General features: G+C 37.9%; 1 protein-coding gene across 2 annotated transcripts in view; it reads right to left on the reverse strand.

Annotated features, from left to right (window-relative positions):
* Positions 1–2,890: 2,890 nt before the first annotated feature.
* LOC107662022 (peroxisome proliferator-activated receptor gamma, coactivator 1 beta) overlaps positions 2,891–25,406 on the reverse strand; it is a 49,303-nt gene continuing 26,787 nt past the window's right edge. Inside the window, exons 2-12 of one of the 2 annotated variants that reach the window (XM_016451875.1) lie at positions 21,483–21,668; positions 20,160–20,354; positions 16,109–16,225; positions 13,708–14,590; positions 12,785–12,830; positions 12,161–12,225; positions 10,621–11,146; positions 8,283–8,358; positions 8,027–8,145; positions 7,564–7,694; positions 2,891–5,660 (exon numbers count right to left, since the gene is read on the reverse strand). In XM_016451875.1, the coding sequence (XP_016307361.1) occupies positions 5,569–5,660; positions 7,564–7,694; positions 8,027–8,145; positions 8,283–8,358; positions 10,621–11,146; positions 12,161–12,225; positions 12,785–12,830; positions 13,708–14,590; positions 16,109–16,225; positions 20,160–20,354; positions 21,483–21,668 (2,436 nt within the window). In that variant the 3' untranslated portion in view covers positions 2,891–5,568. The remainder of the gene's footprint in view (positions 5,661–7,563; positions 7,695–8,026; positions 8,146–8,282; positions 8,359–10,620; positions 11,147–12,160; positions 12,226–12,784; positions 12,831–13,707; positions 14,591–16,108; positions 16,226–20,159; positions 20,355–21,482; positions 21,669–25,406) is intronic. The other variant, XM_016451876.1, reaches the window with a different exon arrangement.

Raw genomic sequence — 25,406 nt, forward strand, 5'->3', positions numbered from 1 at the left:
AGTTATACTGTAGTGACTGTCTGAAAATGTACAGAATAGAGCATTCTTACATACTAAATAAATATACATGAGAGTATAGTGTGAATACAGTTGGAAAGTCCACATTACGTGTTTTCAATATGTATATGTAGAAATAAATATCAAATGAGGAATTTCTGAGCTTAACATTGTCATTTTTTTAAAGCTTTTGTAACCGTGTTGCTGTGCAAAATAAGATTTCTGCCCCTAGGATGCAGTGCGCGTGGTTGCACGTGTGTGTATGCTAGTGCTATCTGTCCCACTGGGACATACGTAACAGTCTTACAAAAGCATTGGATAACACCTAGGGGGCGTTGGCCTTATCGACTCAGAAGGAAGAGAGCCGATTGGCAGGACAGCAAAAAGAGGCGGGCTCAATGCTAGCATTTACGTCATGTCACAGACGCAGTCACTGCACGTCAATGGCTATGATGTCACGTCTTCTGCTACATTTACCTCACTCTTACAGCAAAGAGGTGGAGTCGAGAAAATCTGCAACCACTGCAAAAGCCAAAATAAGCTCTGACGTGACAGCAAATACACACACCTACTCAGATAGATGTGCATCCCTCTCTCACACACACACAGTGCCGTAGGGAATGATTATTCTGACATCTGAATCACAAACCAGCAGAGCGGCAAATTGCCACCAGCTCTCCGAATGGCTGCGGTAACAGTGCTCTCATTCAGCATGTTCTGCTACATACCCTCAGTGAAAGGAACCGCCACAATTAGCTTCACCATCTAAAAATGTATGCACTCTCCATGGATACAACACAGAATGCCATTTGCCATTGGCTGCCATTTCAATGCGGCAACCAATCAGGGTTTCCGGCTGAACTATTCTGTTTATGCAATGTGGAATGTCATTTGGAACAAGTGGAAAAAAAAGTGACGGACCTAATGCTGCTGGGTTTTTCAAAATCCTCTTTCTCAAGCTGCTATTCAGCACTTGCTCCAAGAATAGCGTTGAATTCTGTGGACGGTATTATTGCGGTTTACTGCAGCATTTATTTGGCATAAATAATATAGTAATGCAGTACACATGAATCACAAAGTTGAATGTTGTTCATTATGGATTTTATTTTTTGGAGGCAAAACAATGAATATGTACTTCTTTTTTTTACAGTATATGAGGAGCAGTTTCTACAGTTTAATAATGTAAACGATCTCGGAAATGTGTTCAGTTCAAAAAGGAAGCCATCATCTGCTTTTTAAAAATATTTACAGGAATTAAAATATAATTTATGACATCAGATAATTTCCACTATATAGATTTGATCTAGGAAACTAGATTTTAACAATTTAAAAAATACTGAAATGCATTTGTCTCCACATTGTCAAGATGTATGAAAATCGCACAATACCGAGAAAAAAAAAATTGAAAATAAAACCAAAACCATTTCAAGACTTCCAATCTAAGTGGCATATAAATAAAAATTAAAACAACTCAAAACATATGTAAAAAATATAAAATCTTACTAGCAGTATTTACCGAAAACTACGTTAAAAAAGGAAAATCATAGCAAATTTGATAGTCATTAGATGTAAATAGTCCAAAAAAAACAAGAAAAATGTATGCCCTTTGACCCAAATTTAGTTTCCACAAAAAAAAATGTCTTGAAGCAGCAAAACGATGCAACATGGATGTATGATCCATTAACTGATGCTCTGACACCGTAATGACACAAATGCTAGATCCACGGTTTAGCGCAGACAACATAAACTTTCCCCGAATATAATCACTGCTGATTCAAGAGGAAAATTCTCTCATTTTAACAATTTTAAAAATACTGAAATGCATTTGTCTCCACATTCTCAAGATGTATGAAAATCGCACAATACCGAGAAAAAAAAAATTGAAAATAAAACCAATACCATTTCAAGACTTCCAATCTAAGTGGCATATAAATAAAAATTAAAACAACTCAAAACATATGTAAAAAATATAAAATCTTACTAGCAGTATTTACCGAAAACTACGTTAAAAAAGGAAAATCATAGCAAATTTGATAGTCATTAGATGTAAATAGTCCAAAAAAAACAAGAAAAATGTATGCCCTTTGACCCAAATTTAGTTTCCACAAAAAAAAATGTCTTGAAGCAGCAAAACGATGCAACATGGATGTATGATCCATTAACTGATGCTCTGACACCGTAATGACACAAATGCTAGATCCACGGTTTAGCGCAGACAACATAAACTTTCCCCGAATATAATCACTGCTGATTCAAGAGGAAAATTCTCTCCTATCTTGCAAGAGCATGTACTTTGTGAACGACAAATTGCCAGGCCATAGATGTAGTGAATTAAGTGACATTTTGTATGAACTAATAAAAAACAGGAAGAAATCACATGCGCTCCCGCTTTCTCTCTCTCACACGCGCATACACACACACACACACACACACACATGTCTGGTTTGCTATCCTTGTGGGGACTCTCCATAGGCGTAATGGTTTTTCTACTGTACAGACCGTATTTTCTATTGCCCTACACCAACCCTACCCCTAAACCTACCCCTTACAGAAAACTTTGTGCATTTTTAGATGTTCAAAAAACGTAATTCTGTGTGATTTATTAGCTTGTTTACCCGTGGGGACCTCAATTTAGGTCCCCGTGACATGAGTCCCCATGAGACTGTGTATTCAGGTGTAAGTCCCCACCAGAATAGAAAAACAGGTACACACACACACACACACACACAGAGGGCCAAGTCAAACGATCATGACATTCTTGAAATGGATTTGATGTGATACTACACTTCTCCTGTATCCAAACATCAGATGTACTTTTTGGTCAACTTGTCTAGCGACTGCTAAAATGAGGGCTGGAAACATGTATTGCATTGAAGAAGATTCCCTTTGGAAGTTTTTTAAAATTATTTTTAATTTGAATCTGTACATTCTAGATTGACAGTGTTGAAATGTATTGAAGAGTTCTGAAACACTGAATAAAATGGTCTATAACAAATTATATCATCTATATATTTATCTACACAAACACAAATATATATATATATGTATTTATATAATCATATATATGTATATACCTTTTATAATATGGCTGTATTGAAAAAGCTTACTTAGTGAAGAAAACACATTGGATTGTACAGGAGATCAGATAGGACTGATAGCTTTATTTTCCTCTAAGGTTTAAGGCTCTCCCTGTGAGACTGGGCTGTCTGTGTATTTTCCTAACAAAAAAAGTCCTTCTAGGCCAGCGATTCTAAACGTCGACCTTCTTTTCGAACGATCTGCGCCGTCTACAACATACAGTACAGGATTCGATTACCCTTAATACAACCAATCTCTTCAATAAAGCCTTCCGTTATAAGAAAAGCTTTCTTAGATCTCTCAGCGGTATTGCATCTCAATTGCATAAAAAAAGAAAAACGTTTAATCTTAAAGTCATTAAAAAGAACCATTTCTAAAGGGACACTTTATACAACTGTGTTTGACTTATGAAGCCATATCAATTAAAAATTCCCTTCTGGATCTCCCTGTATTGCTTAATGCTGCATCATCGGGCTCACCAACAACCAATCAGAGCCACCCTTTAAAACCACACGTTACCACATCGCTGTACAGCACATATCCATACATCTCATGTTTACACAAGACACAGTGCTATATACAAATTATATACTTCTCCATATATATATATATAATCATGTAAACCAGCACATCTCTTGCTTATTTAGTAGTATACATACTAAGCACAAACACTCATTCAGTTTGTTTTCTGAAGATCTTATAGGGCAAATTGGACAAAAGTGGCTGTAATATTCAGAGGCCGTGTCCAAGTAACAGCTCAGTACCGTAAAGGGGAAAGCCGAAAGGCACATCCTAATAGGGTACTTAAATACTGAATAAGGCGTTCTGTACTTAGTGTGCGCTCTAGTAAAAGTCGAAAGAGAATTCAGTCATGTAAACATTCAGGTTTGGGGTGTGTTTCTGGCTAAAGGGGAGAGTTAGGGAGTAAAGAGAGGCTGATGGCTCTCCCTAAACCAGCACACACACACACACATGCTCACAACTGCACTAGATCCACAGGCCGAAGGTTCGAGGAGACCCCCACAGAATAAAAGCAACAGGTCCCAGCATATAATAAGGGACGGAGCCATCCCTAGACCCCGTAAAAGACACGAACGACACGCAGTTATACACTGGTACACGTTTAGACTTCAAAAAACACACACAAAGGACAAAGAGAGAAGTAGCCACAAGGTAAGAGCTAGAAAAAACCCGCAGATCTTCCCCTGTCAGAAAGGAGAGAGTAAAAAAAAGAGTGTTTGAGCTTATAGAGAGAAAGAGTATGAGAGAGTGACATTTAAACAAAGCAGAGATACGACCGTATCTCTAATGAGATTGAGCTCTGGAAAGATCTTCCTCCTAGTTTACCGCCACCATTCTCTCAGCAAAAGACTGGATGTCTGGTAGGGCTATGCTACTGGGAGAGTCTAAACGCTCAACTGTACTTTCGAATCTAGACCAATAGGATGGGCATTACAATCGCGTGTTTTGTGACAGGTACATTCTTGAAAACCGTTTCCGACAGATTGGGATTCTAAACCAGATTGGGTCACGTTCCGACAAGTAAAACAGTAACAGCAACTGGTGAATTAAAGATGAAGTGTGTAGCTCTGCACCAAATATAATGACTGTTTTCAAACAGGTTTCCAATCGGTCAGTCAAACAGAAAGCTCCGCCCCTAATGTGTCAGGCTGCTCAAACAAAATGTTTTGATACTCTTTTTAGGATTTGTGTTTACTTGAACAGTTTTTGATTGGGATTGGAGTATTTTAATGTCAAAAAAATGACACACTTCAGCTTTAAGGTAGCACAGTCGGGTTTGGACTCGGTTGTGTCTGACAGCCAGCAGCAAAAGCCCCTTAAACACCAGAGGAGGGCAGAGGCCAGACTAAAGAAGCACTACCTCGTTTGAGTGCATAGATGAAATCAAGGAAGCACTAAAATTACAAAGACTACTTTTTTCTTGTCTTATTGATCTGTAAACTCTACCTTGTAGGATTTTTTTGTTTGTCATTTTTTTTAAATCCACTTTTAATCCATCGTAACACAAACACACACACGCACGCACGCACACACACACAGAGTTGAACATCCACAAAGTTTCGCTAATACAAAGCTGTTATTGTTTATATATTTGTACGACAAAACGGTGAAAGCACCTTGCAGGTCTAAGAAGAGTGACAAAGGGGTACAAATAAAAAAAGGAAAAAAGCACACGAACGTCACAACAACCGATGGAAAAGAGTGCGGTTTGCTACGAAGCCCAAGCCGCTCGCAACATCACGAATGGCATCAACCACACACGAGAAGCAGCACTTGTGTCCAGTGTCTCAGAGCTGTTTCTGTTCCTTTGTAATCCTCCCGCCCCAATGACCTCCGATCCTCAGAAGTGACTAGGTCTATTTTTTTTTTTTATTTCAATGTTCAAAATGTAAACATGAAGAAGTGCCTTGTTTGAGGTGCTGAGGCGAGTCCGGGACGGGGCGTGACGCTGGAGGCGTGGTAAGGCGCGTGTCAGCGATGCAGGCTCCTCTGGGCCTCTTTCAGCAGAGCGTCAAAGTCCAGTGCATCATATTTGCTCTTCACCGGACCGGGACCCGCCTCATCTGAACGATAAAACACTCACAGTTAGTTTGTTACACTAAGGTCATCTGCTAAAAGCAATTAATAATAAAAATATTTCCTGTAACAACAAATCATAATCAGGTTGTAAAGGCTATTGATGGATTTATTTGTATAATTTGAATTATAGTTTGTCATTTTAAAATAATACAATTTTGTGCACATCTCTCTTAATTAATCTCACTAAATTATTAAAATAATTTTACATGTACATTCTATATTATATTATACAAGTAATAAAATACAAAAAGTACTATAATTGTGCTTAGCGACATGCTGAGAGAAAAAAAAGAGAATAAAAATTATATTTGGTTAAATATATTTCCTGTAACAACAAAACAATCAGGTTGTATGGGCTATTGATGGATTTATTTGTATAATTTTACTGTAATTTTAAAATAATGTAATTTTGTGCATCTTCTCTCTAAATTAATCTCACTAAATGATTAAATTAATTTTACATGTACATATTATATTATATTGTATTATTACACGGCTCTGTGGAATACTTGATTCTGATTGGTCAGTCGCGACATTCCGAGGTATGTTATCCCTCGATAACAACCGCTAAAAGCTAATAACACAGGCTCATCCGGGCAACAGCATTCGGCGCTGTACTCTTGCTTGAACTGTTTTTTTCTTGGTGGAAGCTTTGCGTTTGTTTAGCTAATAAAATATTAAAACTCGATTCAAAATGGTGTTAAATTATTTAATTATGTCATCCTGGTCCACGAGGACTCGCTCTCGCTTCATACAAACGCAGCTATTATTATTATATATATATTATAAATAAGTAAATGGTAAATAAAGTAATAAAATACAAAAAGTACTATAATTGTGCTTGGCAAGATACTGGGAAAAAAACAGTTTGTTGTTAATGTCAAATTCTACAATATAATGGTGCAAAATTACATGCCACTTAATACATGTTATTTTACCATTATTTATATACAATTATAGTAATTATATATTTTGTAGCTTTTATTATTATATTTTCAGTTTTCATTTTAATTCTAGTTTTAGTAATTTTGTTGTGTGCTTCTGTCATTTTTTTTATTTTTTCATCTAATATTTGTATTTTCTTTTATTTCAGCTTTATTTAATTGACCCTAAATTATATTTATTAGTTTTAGTTAACAGTTACAGCACGGCTTGATAATATGGCCAATACTAATAATACACCACTTGGCTCAGTGTCTGTAATATATTTTAAGATGCTAAATCACACTTGTGCTGCTGTTTATACATTTCCTCAATTCACTTCGACAAATCTTGGTTTTCCTATTCAGTTCATGCATGTCATGTTAATAATCTGCATAATGAGCCTGTGCATTTCTTTGAAATTTGATTTGATTTCAATATTTGTTTACTTTTGTATGAAAAACCATTTTTGAACTGTGTTAGAAAGCAAAACCAGTGGAGAATCACTGATCTAAATACCAGCGTCAGTCATTTACAAAACACATCACATATATCTCGACAGCAGTTTTGCAACCTTTTTTAACCAAACTTTGATCTAGGCTAGATACAACCTGACTCAGCACATTGAATTAGATGATGAGTCTGATTTAAAAATGACCAGATTTTCATTCTCATCGTCTGGAACTGACTTCACACATTATTTAGTTCCTGGACTTGATGTAATAGCAAGCACTGCGGCGCACTGGCCTGACTATAATTAAAACTGCACCCTGCTTTTTCAAGCGGGTCAACCAAGAATCAAAAAGTCTTGTTTTCCATTTAAATGCAAATTAAGTTGAATTAGGCTGTTTATTAGCTTAGAAATGAGAAGACACCTTCCTCTGACTTCATCTGACTCAGAACAGAGAACCAGACGTCGGATGCAAAGACAACATTAAAGAGACAGGAAGCTCTGTGTTCTCTTACCCAGATCTATGTAACGCTTCCTGCCGAACCGCCGGCTGCCACTCCCTCCGCTCGGACCGAGCGAGTCCCACCTGTGCCGTGAGGTCTGGCCGTTCTGAGCGGCTCTCAGTGTGATCACCCCACAACGTTCCCTACCCTGCTTTTTCAAGCGGGTCAACCAAGAATCAAAAAGTCTTGTTTTCCATTTAAATGCAAATTAAGTTGAATTAGGCTGTTTATTAGCTTAGAAATGAGAAGACACCTTCCTCTGACTTCATCTGACTCAGAACAGAGCACCAGACGTCTGACGCAAAGACGACATCAAAGAGACAGGAAGCTCTGTGTTCTCGTACCCAGATCGATGTAACGCTTCCTGCCGAACCGCCGGCTGCCGCTCCCTCCGCTCGGACCCAGAAACATCAGCGCTCCATTCTCCCCCTCAGGGCACGATAAGCTCAGGGAAGTAGATGGAAACAGAACCCACTCGTTTTTGATGACCACTTTACAGTCCTCTGGCCGACCGAAGGCCTCGAAGCGCTTACGCAGCATGGACTGAGTGACGCTGCTCGGAAGGTTGTGAATGTAGATCACTTGGCACTTGTTCTGCAAATGCACAGCGGATTAGAATAAATACACTCGACGGCACTTAAAGGAAACGAATCAGACATCAGATGCATCTACGGCTTTGATAATGAGGTTAGTGCTGCGACTAATAAAATCGGTTTGAAAACACGACCTACCACATCATTCTCTTGTCCACACTTTGTCTTGCTCCTTTTCTCAGCTGCTCCGTGGCATGTCTCTGAGCTCTCATCGCTGAAAGAAGGAGAACAGGGCTGACTTACTCAAAATGGCTAATAAATTGAAAAAGAAAGTAGTTAGCATATTGCTAATAGCAGAGCGGCACTGGGATTTGTGCTGCATTTCATTCAAAGGCAGATGTACAGGTAGGATATTTCTCCCCTTATTAAAATTAACCATTGGTTTACTACAAATAAATAAAAAAAAACAAAACATGCTTACTATAATTAAACCATGGTAACCACAAATTAACCATGGTTTTGCTACACTAATAATAGTTTAACCATGGTATTTGTAGTAAAACTGTGGTTATACAAATGGTAATCAATACACCAAAAAAAACATGGGTACTACACTTTTACTGTAATAAAAACATGGTTAATTTTCATAAGGGTGATAGCTCTGATTTCCAAACATAGAGGTGTTTGTACTAAAAACAAGAAAAAAATACTAAATAAGAAAATCTTTTTTTTTTGGGCAGTGATACTGCAGGTTTACACTTTTTTAACATCTATATCACTGCCAAACATTTCTGATGTGATGTAGGAACTTTAACTCATGCTGCGTTCACACCATGCTGTAATTACCGTAATTAATGGCAAGCCAGGACCCTGTTTGCTTTCTCAGAATTATGCATTTCTGTGGCAACACTATTCAAATTTTTATATGAATCCATGTAATCTGAATAATCAATACACAAAACCAGAATAAAGGCCTGTTCACTATTAGGATAGCTGTAATGAGAACTATATTAGCGTCTTAGTTTTAGTTTTGTTGTCCGCTGTTTTAAATGCTCAGCTCTTTAAAGTCAGGTGGATTCTGATTGGCTGACAATATTTTATCATTCATCAGTTGAAAAAGTCATTCTGAGAGTGATTCCAATGATATTGTTCTTCTGTTTTGTTATGGTTATAGCTGCCATTTTGGGTGCTTGTTTCCACGTGATGTCGATATAGACAATATTTATAGACAATAAAGAGATATTTGAATTATTTATTAGTAAACTAGTGTTGTCTGAGTCAGTGTCGGCTGCAGAGATGAAGTTAATGCCTTCAGAGAGAAATACACCTTTCATACGGATTCCATAAAGAGTATTGGATTTGAATTGGTTTGTTTTAAAAGTAGACATTTCAAGCTTCCTATAGATAGATAGGAAGTAGCCTATATGCTGAGTTTTGGTTCATTATTGTGACGCGCTCCAGCACGGAGACCGAGACAGCAGAAAGCATGCCCTGTTTGCTTTCTTTATTTTACAAAAGCATAACATCTTGTTGATATTGTGAGTGTACACAAATAAAAGCAGACCCTTTACAGTTTCGAATGATGTATTACTCTTATCTGCATGAGCAAAAATGACGGTGCATTTTGTTTCCACTGTTATGAGGAACAAACACAAGTGATCGCACTGGCGCCTCCATGTCATGCAGTGGCGCTCTAACAGCTTCCACACTCCACATTTATCTAGGTTTACGTTAGAGCGAGCGGCCATGTAAAGTTGCTACTACCTTACAAGTTTAAAGGGGTCATATGATGCGATTTCAATTTTTCCTTTCTCTGGAGTGTTACAAGCTCTTGGTGCATAAAGAAGATCTGTAAAGTTGCAAAGATCGCCGGATCGGCTTTCACCGTGGACGAAGCGGAGTCCAGCCCGGGGTCGTCACATGTGGTTGCCCACAGGCATCACAGTATGGTAGGGGCGTAACATTTCCGTCACACGCTTGAGGAATTCGGCCAATCACAATGCACTGGATAGCTGGCCAATCACAGCACACCTCGCTTTTTCAGACTGATGAGCTTTGTAAAAATCGACGCGTTTCAGAAAGGCGGAGCATAGAGGAGAAACAATAATGTACAGTATGTGGAAAATAATGTGTTTTTTTAACTTTAAACTGCATAAACACATTTCATTACACCAAATACACAAAATAATGTTCTTTTTAGCAACATCATATGACCCCTTGAAATTCGAAATGATAAGACATATTTGAGTTCGATGAATGCTAGACGAAAGTTTGGATTTCCAACCCGATATACTGTAATTACCTCAAGGACCAGCCGTTAACAATCTGTCCGTTTTATTTTTTTTCTATGACTAACTGACTATTATTCAGGTTGACTAATATTTAGTTGTCTATTAGGGGGGTGGCCCTAGACATCATACACACACATTTGGGCTTCACATAAGTGGCATTCTATTGCACTTTTCAAAGTCAGAAGTTCCGAATTTCTGAGTTCAACGAAACGCAACAATGGAAAAAGCACCGGAGTATTCAGTACCTGAAGGGGAGTTTGCAGCCGGGGGAGGGGGGCGAACAGGAAACTGGGGACTGGGCATCCAGCTCTGGGGTGGGAGAGCGGACAGGTGAGGGTTGACTGGTCTGCTCTGGACCGGGCGTAGACAACGCCACGGGCGAATCAGCCTCAGTCCTTTGCTGGCAATCGGTTAGGAGCCTCTCCTCCAGTCCCTCCAGCTCCCCGTTCTTCACAGCCATCTCCTCCTTCTCATGCACCTCCACACGGCACTGAGAGCCTAGTGCAGCCACCATCGTCTTGCAACTCTCTCCCAGGCCCAACAGGCAGTAATCGTGGTCCCCGTATGCCCGTTGCGTCCCTCCCTTAGCGTCCGAGTCGCCTGTTTGGCCCATCCGGCGCAGCTGGGCGTACAGCTCCGTCTGCTCTGGGAGCTTGCGTATGTGCGCACGCGCCAGGCAAGAGCTCTTGGTGGTGAGCTCAGCTTTTCCGTCTGGTTTGAAGAGCTCGTCCTCCACTGGTTTATGAGGGGGTGTGGTGGGGGGTGTCAGGCCTGGAAAACACACACTCATTAATCACTACGACACACACATGAGCGCCACGACCAAACGCACTCGAATATCACCAAACATTCTGTTATTAGTCGCAGCGCACAACAGGCAGAAAATGAATATCATTAATGAAGCTTACAAAAGGAGTCATACATAATATGAAGCGTGTATAATATATAATAATGAAAGATTAACTTGAATCAGTTATTAGTAGTGGTGGTTGCTAAGGCAATTATCTCCAGTGCTATTGCTCATACAAACCTCTAAAACTAAGCATTAAACTTCAGAAATGTTACATATGTACACATCACTGTTCACATTTTTTTTCTTTTAATTCAGCAATGACACATTCGATTGATTAAAAGTGACAGTAAACACATTTATAATGTTACTAAAGATTTCTACTTCAAATAAATACTGTCCTTTTGATCCATTTACACTGAAAAAAAGAATCCTGTATAAAAGTATAACAGTTTGCACATAAATATTAGGCAGCGCAATTGTTTTTAACATTTTTTAACACTGAAGACTGGAGTAATGATGCTGAAAATTCAGCTTTGATCACAGCAATAAATTACATTTTAACATATATTCAAATCGAAAACAAGTTATTTTAAATTGTAATAATATTTCACAATATTACCGTTTTTACTGTATTTTTCATCAATAAATGCAGCCTTGGTGAGCATCTTTTTTCAAAAATATTTTTAAAAATCTTACTGACCCCAAACTTTTCAACAGTAGCATAAATATACAGAATAATCTTCTTTTATGTAAATGCTTGAACATTTGTTTGGACAGGGCCCAGTAACAACACAAAGTCCTTTACCATTCAGTTCATTTAGACATTCACTAGCCTAATTCAGACACGTCATCAGCTACATAAATCCTGTGCAAATACTGGCAAGCTCCTAGCATGTGTGAGAGCATATGAGGTGAATCAAGTGCTAATAGCTCACACAATGCCAAAAACGGCACACTTATAAAAATACCCCTCACTGAGTGCGCAATATTACCTGCTGTGCCACACAGTTCCACAGAGAGAGTCTGCTCAAAGGGCTTGTTGGCATACTGCATGTCTCTGATCAGAGAAATACAGAAAGAGATTGCAGTCTATTAAAACCTTATATGGACAAGAAAAACAGAGAGAGAGAGAGAGAGAGAGAGAGAGAGAGAGAGAGAGAGAGAGAGAGAGAGAGAGAGAGAGAGAGAGAGAGAGAGAGAGAGAGAGAGAGAGAGAGAGAGAGAGAGAGAGAGAGAGAGAGAGAGAGAGAGAGAGAGAGAGAGAGAGAGGAAAGGATACAGTCTCAACTAAATACATCATATTTACTGTTTTAGAGGTTTATATTTGTCTACTAATGACATTTGGAGCAGGGTTTGATTGATCTCGGTTGTTTTACTTCACACGGTGTCTGAGCTATGTAGATGCAGAGAACAACAAATTACTGTAATTGGTAGAAGAACCTCAGGGCTATTTATAGAAAAGTTTTACTGCGAGAGTTTTGTATGTAAAAACAGCAGCTCTACAAGCCTCCTCTAGGCAATTTTGAAGATGGACGGAGTCTAGCGGTGGTCTTAAACTGTCGGCCTGGAAGTGTTCCAGGGCTCAAGAATAGATTAGATATGAAAGGAACACACACCCGTTGGATATGGACGCCAGCGGCAAACAGAGGCAGGAGCGTTTCTCTGCAATCAGAACGACAGACAGATGTTAGAGATCTCAACAGCACACGCAGTAGAGTTCCTGAGCTGGCTCTCTGAATATTAAAATCATGCTTAATGGTACATTATAAGTTGTTCACATCAGCATCCGGTTTCTGGGTTCTTAAAAGCACCACTAAATAGATGGTTTTCAAAAGAACAACAAAAACAAAAAAAGTTCTTTAAGGAAAGAAAAGTTTAAATCTACTGACAAATATAAATATATAAATCTAAAATATATAAATGACAAAATAATATATATGTAAATTATATATAAAAAAAAATATATATAAAAGCAACAGTAAACAGATGTTTTTCTAAAAGAACCACTGAACTAAAATGTCTTATTTTTGAGGAATAATGTTTAAAAAGTTTTTTTTTTTATTATTTAATAATGAATACTTTTATCCACAAATATGACTTCCTATTTGCACACTTGACCGTGGGCACAAGGCACAAGTTTTCTAAATATTAATATTTGAATATTCATTTATATATATATATATATATATATATATATATACACATACATACATACATTTTTTTTTTTTTGGCCATTCAAAGAGATTCAAATTTGTCACATTTATATTCGATATAAATCATAACTATTTTTGATATAAATCTAAACTGATATTTGATTACATTTTAATTCAGCAACTGAACTGAAAATTATTTAACCATGAATCATGAATTACACATCATGAATTTTTAAATTTTTTAAAAAATAAATAAATGACAGAATCAGATACACAAAAATAAATACATGCATAAATAATATGTCTTTGTCATGTGAATCTATAGTTTTAGGAGGGAACTTGCAGTATTTTTCCCTCATGTGCTGTTCAGGTGACTAATGTCTTACCATCACTGCAGCATGGGTTATGGGCTTCAGACGCCTTGTGGGAGCTGCTCTTCTGCCTGCTATCAGAAGGAGGCTCAGCGGGAGGATGCTTGACCGCGTTCTCCTCTTCGCTCGATTGCACAACACTGGGTTCCGACCGGCCACAGTTCACACGCACTTTCTTAGCGAATCGGCTGGGGAAGGAGGCCAGCCGGCGAGAACGCCTGACCGAAAAGGAGCCTTCTTCCGGCTCGGGGCTCTTGGTGCGCTTTGCGGCCTTCTGCGAGCTCTCGCAGTCCGAGTCTTTAGGTTCGGCTTTGGGCTGACGTGCAGAGGAGGAAGAAAGGTCAGCGCCGAGCCGAGTCGCAGCCCCTCTGCAGTGGATATAAGGGGGGCTGTGCATTCTGTAAGGCTTGCTTACGTCAAAGGAGCTGACGGCCTCTAGCAGCTCCTTCAGCAGGGAGTGGGCTTTGATTTCCCTGCGGCGAGTGAAAGGAGCCCTCGGCCTGGTCTGGGGAGCCGGTTTCTGAGAGTTCACAGGAAGGCTGCGGGAGACCTGCGAGCTCTCGGGCTTGGCCTTACGCTCTTTGCGATCCCAGCTGGCCTGTTTGCGTATGGGCAGGCAGTACGTGTGCATGTATTTGATGAGCTCCACTACAGAGTGCAGTTCCTTCTCCGAGGAGAACTGAGGCTTTGCCGGCTCGACGCACACCATGCTCTCGCCCTCGCTGCTGGATGACTCCTCCTCTTCCTCCTCCTCCGAGTCACTGTCCTCTTCATCTTCCTCCTCTTCCTCTGTGTCAGCTGAAGGCGCGGTGGTGAGGTGGCGGTGGAGTTCAGTGCAAAGACGACCGGAGGGCCTCGCCGGCCGTGGCTTGCGCTCCTGTGTGCTTGATTTGTCCTTCTGCGGAGGGAGGAGGAGACATTTCATTTAATCTTTTCATATAAAATACAACTGAAACATAATAAAGCAAAAAGGCTCAAGAGGCTGTCCATTAATTGATGCTTGAGATATGCGGTAAAATCGCTGTTACACGCAACCTCAAGTGAATTACTGCTTTTATGAAAAGCTGTCAACAGTACAAGATAATATTTTTCACTAAAGAAACAATTATTTAAAATGTACACAACCATTCAAAAGTTTTGGGTCAATATTAATATTTTTATTCAGCAAGGACACATTAAATTGATCAAAAGTGACACTAAAGACATTTATAATGTTACAAAAGATTTATATTTCAAATAAATGCTGTTCTTTTGAACTTTCCACAAAAATTTGAAGCAGCACGACTGTTTTCAACATTGATAATAATCAGAAATGTTTCTTGAGCAGCAAATCAGCATATTATAATGATTTCTGAAGATCATGTGACACTGAAGACTGGAGTAATGATGCTGAAAATTCAGCTTTGATCACAGGAATAAAAATATTTTAAAATATATGAAATCAGAAAACAGATACTTTAAGTTGTAATAATATTTTAGAATATTACTGGTCTCAATACTTGATCAATTAATTGTCAAGTAAAAGCTTTTGAACGGTAGTTTTTCTTTTTGCACTATTTATATTTTTAATATTTATTTTTGTTTCGATTCTTTTGATTCTATATTTATAATAGTAGTATATATTATTTACTCAATTATTAAAATAAAAACAACAATAAATAAGCTCCAATCACATTTTACAGAAATCTAATCAGATTTGAATGTTTAAAAAAAAAAAAAAAAAAAAAAAAGTCCAATTAAATTAAAATAAACCACATGTGCCAAAACTGTTTTAGCACTATAATGACAGAAGTAATAAAAATTAAAAATAACCCCTTCGAAACGGTTATAGTGTTAAGCATTTGCTCATGGCATTCATCAGTGGTATGTAGCGAGCAATCTTTTGTAACGGCCTTATGAGATGACCAAACACGCGAGGCACGCGGGCAGCTGAAACCCCTAAAGCCTATTTCAGAGTGTACTTCGCTCTAAGGTTACTGTGACAAATTTGCCAAGGTTAGTTGCAAGATATTCTCTTGGTATCTGAGGAACTACTGCTTGTTCTTTTAAGTAATCTCAAGCCCAGTGAACGTTGCCCTTTAGGCTGGGCAGAGGCTGTGGCTTTGCTATGACAGATGGCTGCACTCAACTCTAATGCGACAGCGGCCTTAGACGAGGTGCGGCGTGCCAAAGCGGAGTCAGTGAATGAGGAACCACAGGCTTTGAAACTTTGAAGCACAAATCCTCAGTGTGGTTTCTAAAGGCTGGCATAAGCTAATTAGGCATTAGCATTGCTGCGGGAATATGCCGCAGCGTAAACGGGTAGTGAATAGCATGCGTGCTAACACTGAGGTTGTTAAATCCATTTCCTATTATGACATTGCATCACACGTTTTGAGTTTAAACTGCAATCACGGCGGCTGGAACTTCCTCTCACCTTGAGCACGGGCCTCACGGGTTTGACGTGCTGGCTCCTGCTGCTATGGCGATGCACGTATTTGTGCGAATCGAGGCCCGCGGGGACATTAGGGGGCGACAACAGGAGCTTTTTGAGCTGTGGCGGGAATGAGAGGCCAGGGGTTATAATTTGATGATCCATGGTGCATTTAAAATTATACACAAAATCAAGAAATATTGGCATGTTGACATTCAGTACTCAAATACAACAACAAGAGCAAGTGTCAAGCAGTTCTGTGCTGTAGCCACTGTAAGAACAAGACATTAAAAGTTACTGGATATTCAAGAAAATCTGAAATGCAAGTCCTAAATGACCAGCGCAACTAGAGAAAGCAAAGAAAGAAGAAGCACAGTGTTGCTGAGTCCCTTAAGCGATTGTTAATGTGCCAACTTGGCAGGTCTGTCCATGTCTCTCAGTGTCCATTGAGGAAACTGAAGGGGCACTGGGCATTTCAGTTTCTGCGTACCAAAACGTTTTGGCATTCACTGGCCATCTATGTCATGAAAACATGTGCTCTGCTGTCCCTGTTCGTGGGTCTTCAATGCACCCCTTGTTTTGCACACAGACTGGCCTAATTTAGGGGCTGAGCTGTAACTGTGGCCATTGCCAGCAGAGGGGGATCTCAGCTATTACACCCGGACTAAACTCTTACACTGAGACTCAAGGGAGGAAGCTAAATTACACTGAAACAATTCCATTGTTACCAAATCATCTAATAGAGAAATGCATCTGTCTAGACTTGTAACATTCAGGCATTTCTTTTCGAGAATGAAATATTGTAAAAAGACTAAATAATCGACAGTAACTTTATTAATCATATTTTGGAACTTTACAATAAGGTTCAATTTGTTAACATTAGTTACTGAAATAGTTAACATGAAATAACCATAACAATTCTCTTATAAAATGTATTAATCTTGGTGAATTTTAACTCGTTTATATACACTACCATTCAAAAGTCTGTGTGTCTATTTATTTATATTTATTTTATTTATTTATAAAAAGCCTATTATTCTCACCAAGGCTACATTTATTTGAACAAAAATACAGTAAAAGCAGTAATATTGTGAAATATCATTGCAATTTCACTATTTTCTATTTTATGAATATAATAATTATTATATTTTAATAATAATAATAGAATTTAATAATTATATAACATTTTAAAATGTAAAAAAAAAATACAAAATTTGAATTTCGAATATTCGTAGAATTTAAAATAAAAATCTACATTTGAATGTAAAAACGTTGAAGAAAAATCAATGAGGAGATCTTGTTTACGTCAAAACTGAAACCAAGTCGTTCACACAGAACGCATATTTCGCGCATTTTCTAGAGGGACATCTATCACCGTTGCACTTGCATCTAAGCTAAATTACACTGAAACAATTCCATTGTTACCAAATCATCTAATAGAGAAATGCATCTGTCTAGACTTGTAACATTCAGGCATTTCTTTTCGAGAATGAAATATTGTAAAAAGACTAAATAATCGACAGTAACTTTATTAATCATATTTTGGAACTTTACAATAAGGTTCAATTTGTTAACATTAGTTACTGAAATAGTTAACATGAAATAACCATAACAATTCTCTTATAAAATGTATTAATCTTGGTGAATTTTAACTCGTTTATATACACTACCATTCAAAAGTCTGTGTGTCTATTTATTTATATTTATTTTATTTATTTATAAAAAGCCTATTATTCTCACCAAGGCTACATTTATTTGAACAAAAATACAGTAAAAGCAGTAATATTGTGAAATATCATTGCAATTTCACTATTTTCTATTTTATGAATATAATAATTATTATATTTTAATAATAATAATAGAATTTAATAATTATATAACATTTTAAAATGTAAAAAAAAAATACAAAATTTGAATTTCGAATATTCGTAGAATTTAAAATAAAAATCTACATTTGAATGTAAAAACGTTGAAGAAAAATCAATGAGGAGATCTTGTTTACGTCAAAACTGAAACCAAGCCGTTCACACAGAACACATATTTCGTGCATTTTCTAGAAGGACATCTATCAGCGTTGCACTTGCGTCTCGCACAAAAGAGCCGCATGTTTAGAAAGCCATGTAAAATTAATGCAAGTTTAACTTTGAAAAAACATATCTTGAGACTTTATTGCGGGGGGTTTTTCCCACCCCACTGCAACTCACGTTTTTAAATGAAAAATGTACTCTGTGTGATTTTGGTCCTTTGTATTAAACTATGCATACATACATGATGCTGTTTTGTTTATAGTTGTTTAAGCAACTTAATTATAAATGGTTTATAAACATTATTTTAAACATTATGCACTTTGAATAAACATGCATTAGTAATATTTTGCTCGATGCGCCCTCTTGTGGCCTCAGGAGAGAAGCCAAAAACTTTTCTTCACCCTAACTGAAATTATGCATTTTAAATTCGAATATATTTCGAATTTTGATCATATTTAAGTAAAAAATTCGAATTTAGTTTTTCAGATATTTTGACAGCCCTAATATATATATATATATATATATATATATACACTGTATAGTTTTATGTATAATGTATTGAACCTTACTGCAAAGTATTACTTTTGAGTAATATTTCACTTCTGTGAAATGTTTTGTTTAGAACTTTTTCCATGCTGCATGATTGTAAATTATAGTTTTCATGGCAAAACTACAAACTGTTAACAGGTTATATTTACAGGTATTTCCAGCCCTAGTGGCACCATAAAAGTAGTCTTATTCACAGATGGATATACATAATTTTCATCAATTTAAGAATAATTTGTCCCTCCTTCAGACATCTCTTATATAATTTGCTGCTACACTCTGTAAGTTAGCCTTTTTTGGTATCTCTGAGGCAATGATTATCTCAGTAATCAGATGGTGCTCTTTCATCGGCTCCAAACAATGCGATCCCAGAACAATGTCAATTCTGAAAGGTATTCAGTGAAATGTAAGACAGTCATTAACGTAAGTACTACCAGTCTCTAAGGTAAAAAAAAATCACAAAACACACGACAAACTGGAAAAACAGCTACATTACAATACAGCCATGCCAACCCATTGTTCAGTGTTACAGGAAAGAGCAGTGAGAAAAAGGGGAGAAAAAAGAAGAAAGTAAAAATGAAAAGCTGTCCAACGGGTAATAACTGTTATAACTGCTTTTACAATGTACACAGATTAAATTGTTGGGGTTTGTGAGCTGAGAGGGACAGATAACAAACACACCAACTTGTTCCAGGAAGTGGCGTCTTTAGAAAGAGATGAGAGTTGAGTTCTCTCACAAAAGGTGGGAAAAAGGAGCAAAGAGCACTGATGTAGAAGTCCATTTCGTGACCTGAAGGAATCAAAGATCTGGGAAGTATACATAAGCATTCCCTTAAAAAAGTACCATGGTATCGCCATGTTTTTGGACATTATCACAATGGTAATGCAATGGGATTTTCTGAAGTACACTACTGTTTAAAAGTTTGGCTACATTTACTTGATCATAAATACAGTAAAAAGGTAAGATTGTTATCTTGTATCTCATTTTGTTAAATTGTTTTTGAGAAAATCATATTGTGAATCCAATCGTATCGCATTGTGAGTTGAGTGAATCGTTATATCCCTATTTATAATGTAAATTATTCCTGTGATGGCAAAAATCTTACTGACCCACAGTTTTGAATGGCAGTGTGCAATTTCAATAGCATGGTATTCATACACTGCCATTGAATATATCAAAGTACCATGCTATTGCCATCAGATACTATCACAATACCATGGTATCACCACAGTACTTTCTTATAAGGCTCAGAAGAAGATGAGAGCAATGGGATGTGTGGCAAAATGAAAGCCTAGAAAAAGCAGTGTCCATGTTCCACACCCCTGCCTGTGAAGAGGATTCTAGTTAGATCGGTTGCTTAAAATGAAACAAAAAGCCCAAAATGAGAAAAATTCAGACCTGTGTTGCCTATCATACCCATGCTGTGGGGTAGTCAGAGGCCCATCCAAATCCACCTTAAACAGGAAGGAAGGGTTCTTACTAGAGATGGGTCTTCTGTCTCTGGGCTCAATGAGCCAGGGAGGAGCTCACTGTCCAAAGGGAGGTCATCTTCCTCCTCCTCGCCCTCCTCAGGGTCGTCCCCCAGCGAAGGGAACACAGACAGACCCCCGACTCCGTCCTCAACAATGCCGTCCAGGCTGTCTGTGAGGGCAGCGAGCAGTGCCGCATTTTCTTCCTGAAACAACGAGAAAGAAATGAAGGCAAATGCTCTGCAAAGCAAAGATAAGGAAAATCTACACTTACACTGTTTGTATATGTCTACTATTTTCTACCTCTTTATAAGACGGAAACAGTGGACAGAGGTTATTCATAAAAGAAGGGAAAATCAGGATTGAAACCATTGCAGGCCAGACTCAAACCTGCAACACCCACATGAGCACCATGGCTCAAAATAACATCAGAATGTGTATTTGCACTAACCAATACGCCATGGCTTTGACTAGTAGTTAGATTTAATCTTACACCATTGTCGTACAGTAAAAGGTTTACTGAACTAGGCTTTAGTTCACCCAAAAATGAAAATTCTGTCATAATTTACCCTTCATCTTTGACACTCAAATGAAAGCATATATTCTAATATTCTTAATAATTTAATACTGTCCATGCAACCAAAACTTTCAAGCATCAAAATGTACGAAAAGACATTTAAACATAAAAGGCTTTTATTAACATGTATAGAAAACATATACATGAACAAGTATGAATGCATATACATAATTCACGTCAAATATGGTAAACAATCTATGAGGTTTATTCTGCATACCATACTTGATGTGCTCTATATATGTGCATTGATCAAAGTTTATATGTGAATAAAAGCCTAAATTAAATCTGTTCGTCACATAAAGCAATCAAGTCTCTTCTGAAGACTTCGATTAAAGCACTTGATTCATATTGATTACTTTTCAAATGTCTTGTTCTACTTTTTGATGCTTGAAAATTTTGGTTCCTTGGACCTTCATTAGATTGACAAAAATATATATATTAAAAAAGAGAATTTTTGTACCATGCGTTTGTTGTATATTAACGCTGATGCATTAAACCTACATGCTATCACGTGCATGCTATTCAGTGAATTATGACAGAATTTTCATTTTTGCATGTACTATCCCTTTATGACTAATGCCTTTCCCAAATTTTGCCCTCAGCCCTTACAGCCCTTCAAGTCCAATCTTGACATAATTCTGGATGGATTCATTTCAAGTGCATCATTTGGGACAGAGACTTACTGAAGAATTACAAATACTACTAATCATCACAATCTACATTGCACAATAAAGGAAGTTCCGATGACGGCTCCCACCTCGAATAGCTCTGGGTTCCCGCCGCTGTACTGTATGGAGGCAGTGGAGTGATCTGAGTGCTCATTGCACCAATGCAGCTCACTGAGGCAGTTAACTGAGTCAAAATCACTGGCGTCCAGTTGCGAGAGGTCAAAGTCAGGGAAGTAAGCATCCAGGCGGTCTGAGCAGACCTCCTCTTCCCCATACTGAGAACGAAAGGGAGAAAAAATTATAGGTCAAAAGGCCAACATCAGAGGACACATCTAAAAAGAATGCACTCAGCCGTAAATGCTGGGAAATCAATAGACATGCCATGACTGTGAAGATCCTGAGCTAGTAACAGTCATCTTATTTATTATTTAACTACGCGATGGCGCCGCAGACGGCAGCCTCAGTGTTTGGGACTCCTACGTTTCAGATCAGTGAGAATGATGTGCGCCAGGTCTTCAGAAAGAACAAGAGAAGAAAAGCACCAGGCCCAGACGGTGTAACACCACTAACCCTCAGCACAACTTCATTACAGCTAATGAACTGGGAGTTGAAAGAAGAAGAAAAGCTGACCCTGGATTTAGCAATGGTTGCACATCCTTGAATTAAAAACCATAGCTATGGGTTTGGGGTTTGTTGTCAGAGGAAACTACTAAGAAATAGAAATAAGTCATGGAAAAACTAGATGTTTTTTTTTTTTTTTAAGTTTTAGTTTTGATATTTAGAGCGTCTGTGCTTTATTTAACATGCTTGTAAACTTTAGCTGTTAGACGATTTTCACAGTAAAACTCGCTTGCGCCTTAAAAGCAGCATTTTTGTGAGTGTTTTACACTAAAAATAGTCTCAAAATTACTTTTCTCAAGACCCATGCTTTCTGTTTTGCTCCATCTAAGCACTTTTGAACATAAGAACGTGTCTTACGTAAAGGTCCCTTTGAAACGTGCGTCTGATTGCGGTCAGGTGAACCCAAACCAGTTTAATTATAGGCCTTCCTTAAAACACATCAGGCGACTAGTTGTTCCGTCAACCCTCATGCTAGCTGACCTTGAAAATATGCCGTTTTGCACTTCCTTTGCATGTGTGATCGAGAAGAGAGATAAAGTGTGTGTGTGTGTGTGTGTGTATGTGTGTGTGAGAGAGAGAGATATAAAGAACCGTGCGTGTGTGTCTGTGTCAATAAGCACTGTGAGAAGGGAAGTCATCTAAACCCCAGGGGTATGGCAGAAAACCACACATGCCTTAATAGCTCCATGTCGCACTGGATCATTTGGCTAGCGCACCCCAGCCGTTAGTGTCTGTTTGTGGAGAGGATTCCTGGAGGACACCTGGTGTGATGCTGCCTCGGTTTACAGGAGGCCGTAGCATCAATATTCTACAGGGCCGCTGCCATGCATTTTTGATGACTGTTTGCACAAATTCTCCCCTCTCTGTTTCACACAGATGATGATTGCGCTTATTCAGTCCCCTTTATTTTCTAACACTAGGCCTGGAATAGCGGGTGCAAAAACGAGCAGGCAACTTACAGGGTGCCATTTATGTCACAGTTTTAAAATGCAGTGAACTGCATGGAATGAAACAGCGAAGACTTTACGAAGAGTGTCTCTAAAGCACATATTACCAGCTGCTGAGCTCTGATGAAATGAGGTCACATACTGTAGCCCATACCTATGCACGGTTTCAGCCCAATCTTATTATATCTGCAGTATTTTAAACCGCCTCGCTAAGCTATTGTTGAAAAATTCTTGAAAACAACAAGACTAGAGAATGATACCAATACATATAGCTAAAACTTGTGAGTTTACAATTTAATTTAATTTTTAATAACATTTTATAAACATTATTATTACATTGATTAGTCATTTATATATTATACCCTACATTCAAAAGTTTGTGGTCGGTAGGGATGTAACGATTACCGGTTTGACGATAAATCATGATAAAATTCCCCACGGTTAGTATTACCGTTTCATCTTTTAATTATCATTAAAACCGTATTAGATTACCGCGATTTGAACAACTCACAATAAATAAATACTGTAAATAACAGTCTCACGTGCACACAGCACTCAGAGTAGTTTCGTTTTGAGTGAAAACAGGGCGGAAAAGCTGGGAGGTTTTAAAATAATTATACAAATGAATATGGTCACTATAATCGTGATAAGAAATTTTCATACTGTTACATCCCTAGTGGTCGGTAAGATTTTTAAATTTTTTTGAAAGTCTCTTATGCTCAGAAAGGCTGCATTTATTTGATTAAACATACAGCACAAAACAGTAAGATTGTAAAATATTGATACTTTTTTTTCAGGATTCTTTGATGAATAGAAAGTTCAACAGTATTTATTTGAAACAGAAATCATTTGTAGCATTATACATGTCCTTATTGATCGGTTTGATGAATCAAAACAAAAGTATACATTTTTTTTTTTTTTTAAATGTACTGAGCCCAAACTTCTAAGCAGTAGTGTAATTAGTCTGGCATATTAATAATATTTAACAACATAATAAGATTTATTATTATCATCATCATCATTATTTTTTCATATGCTTGTTTTGCAGTCTAAAAGGTCACAAATTAATTTCAATTTTTACTTGGATACTTGCATACTATTATCCCCCTATCCCTGATAATACTGTGAGATGTGCTTATGGAATTATTGCACGTTTAAATCAATGTCAAAGGAATCACAGCAGGAAGGCTTCTGGCAAAAGTAAAAAATTAAAAAACAGGAAATCCATTCCTGCCTGCAGCATTTTAAAGGGACTACTTGAGATGCCCTGAATGTGTTGTGCATGTGCACACGTGTGTACGGATGCAAGTGTAATGAAAGTGTTCGCCAATCATCCAACACACACACAGAAAGCATGCAAACACACACACTTAGCAGCCTCTACGCATCCCCCTCACATGCCACTGTCTCATCTCCTTCCTCTGAGACCCCCTCCCCAGGAGCGCAAGAGCTCCGGCTAATCAATCTTTTTTTTTACCAACCTTTTTATTCTCTCTTGCTCTCTTTTTTGTGTTATGGAGAGTCTCAATATAAATCAATAAAAAGCTCCTTGGGCTCTGAAGGTTTAAGGTCACGAGCGCAAGAATGCATGCTGCAGTGTAGGTAGGGCTGGGCGGTATGACCATATATACCATCAAACAGAAGAAGTGACTTTGCTTTTCCGGTTATACTATGTGACCATCCATATATACATACTATATCAATATATATATATATATATATATATATATATATATATACTGTATATATAAATTTCAAGTATAAAAACAACATATTCCAATATGTACTGTTACAGTGATATAAAATTGCTCATATTGTGTTATTTGTACCATAAAAATCTGGGTCTTACCGCCCATCCCTATGCAAATGCAAAAGGAAGCCATGGAGCTCCACTGCTGCTGACGTTCTGTAGTAGCAGCATATGCTGCACACGCTTCGTGAGGGAAAGCAGCAGAGGTGCTGTTCACACGTGCTGGAATCATCTGCATAACTCACACGTTGATAAAACCTTGATAAAAGTTCACCCCATTAACAGAGTCCGCTGCACCAAGATCTCTCATGATCATCACACTATTATGAGGCGACAAAATCCAGCCACATCTGAATGCACCAAAAGAGATATGTCCCAGCAGTTAGCGCTAGACTGATGCTATTAAATGAACAAAAGCTAATGAGCGTAGCTGACCTACTCAAGGTTAAAGCGGTAAAGCCTAATCAGTGATCTGTGTAGTCAAGAATGACCTTTCCATTCACTCTGCATTAAAAAAAAAGTTCCAGGAATCTCTCATAACAAGAAAGGTCATTACACGCAAAAATCAGGCAGCGAGGGGTGAACTGCGTATGCATTTGACGTATACGAGTATGCATAGCGAGTCTGAGTCCAAGGGCACACCAAGATAACACTCAAAAACAAGCACGTAATAGCATGTAGGTTTAATGCATCAG

Source organism: Sinocyclocheilus anshuiensis, unplaced genomic scaffold (genome assembly GCF_001515605.1).
Source record: "Sinocyclocheilus anshuiensis isolate Anshui unplaced genomic scaffold, SAMN03320099.WGS_v1.1 scaffold535, whole genome shotgun sequence".
Taxonomy (NCBI): Eukaryota; Metazoa; Chordata; class Actinopteri; order Cypriniformes; family Cyprinidae; genus Sinocyclocheilus; species Sinocyclocheilus anshuiensis.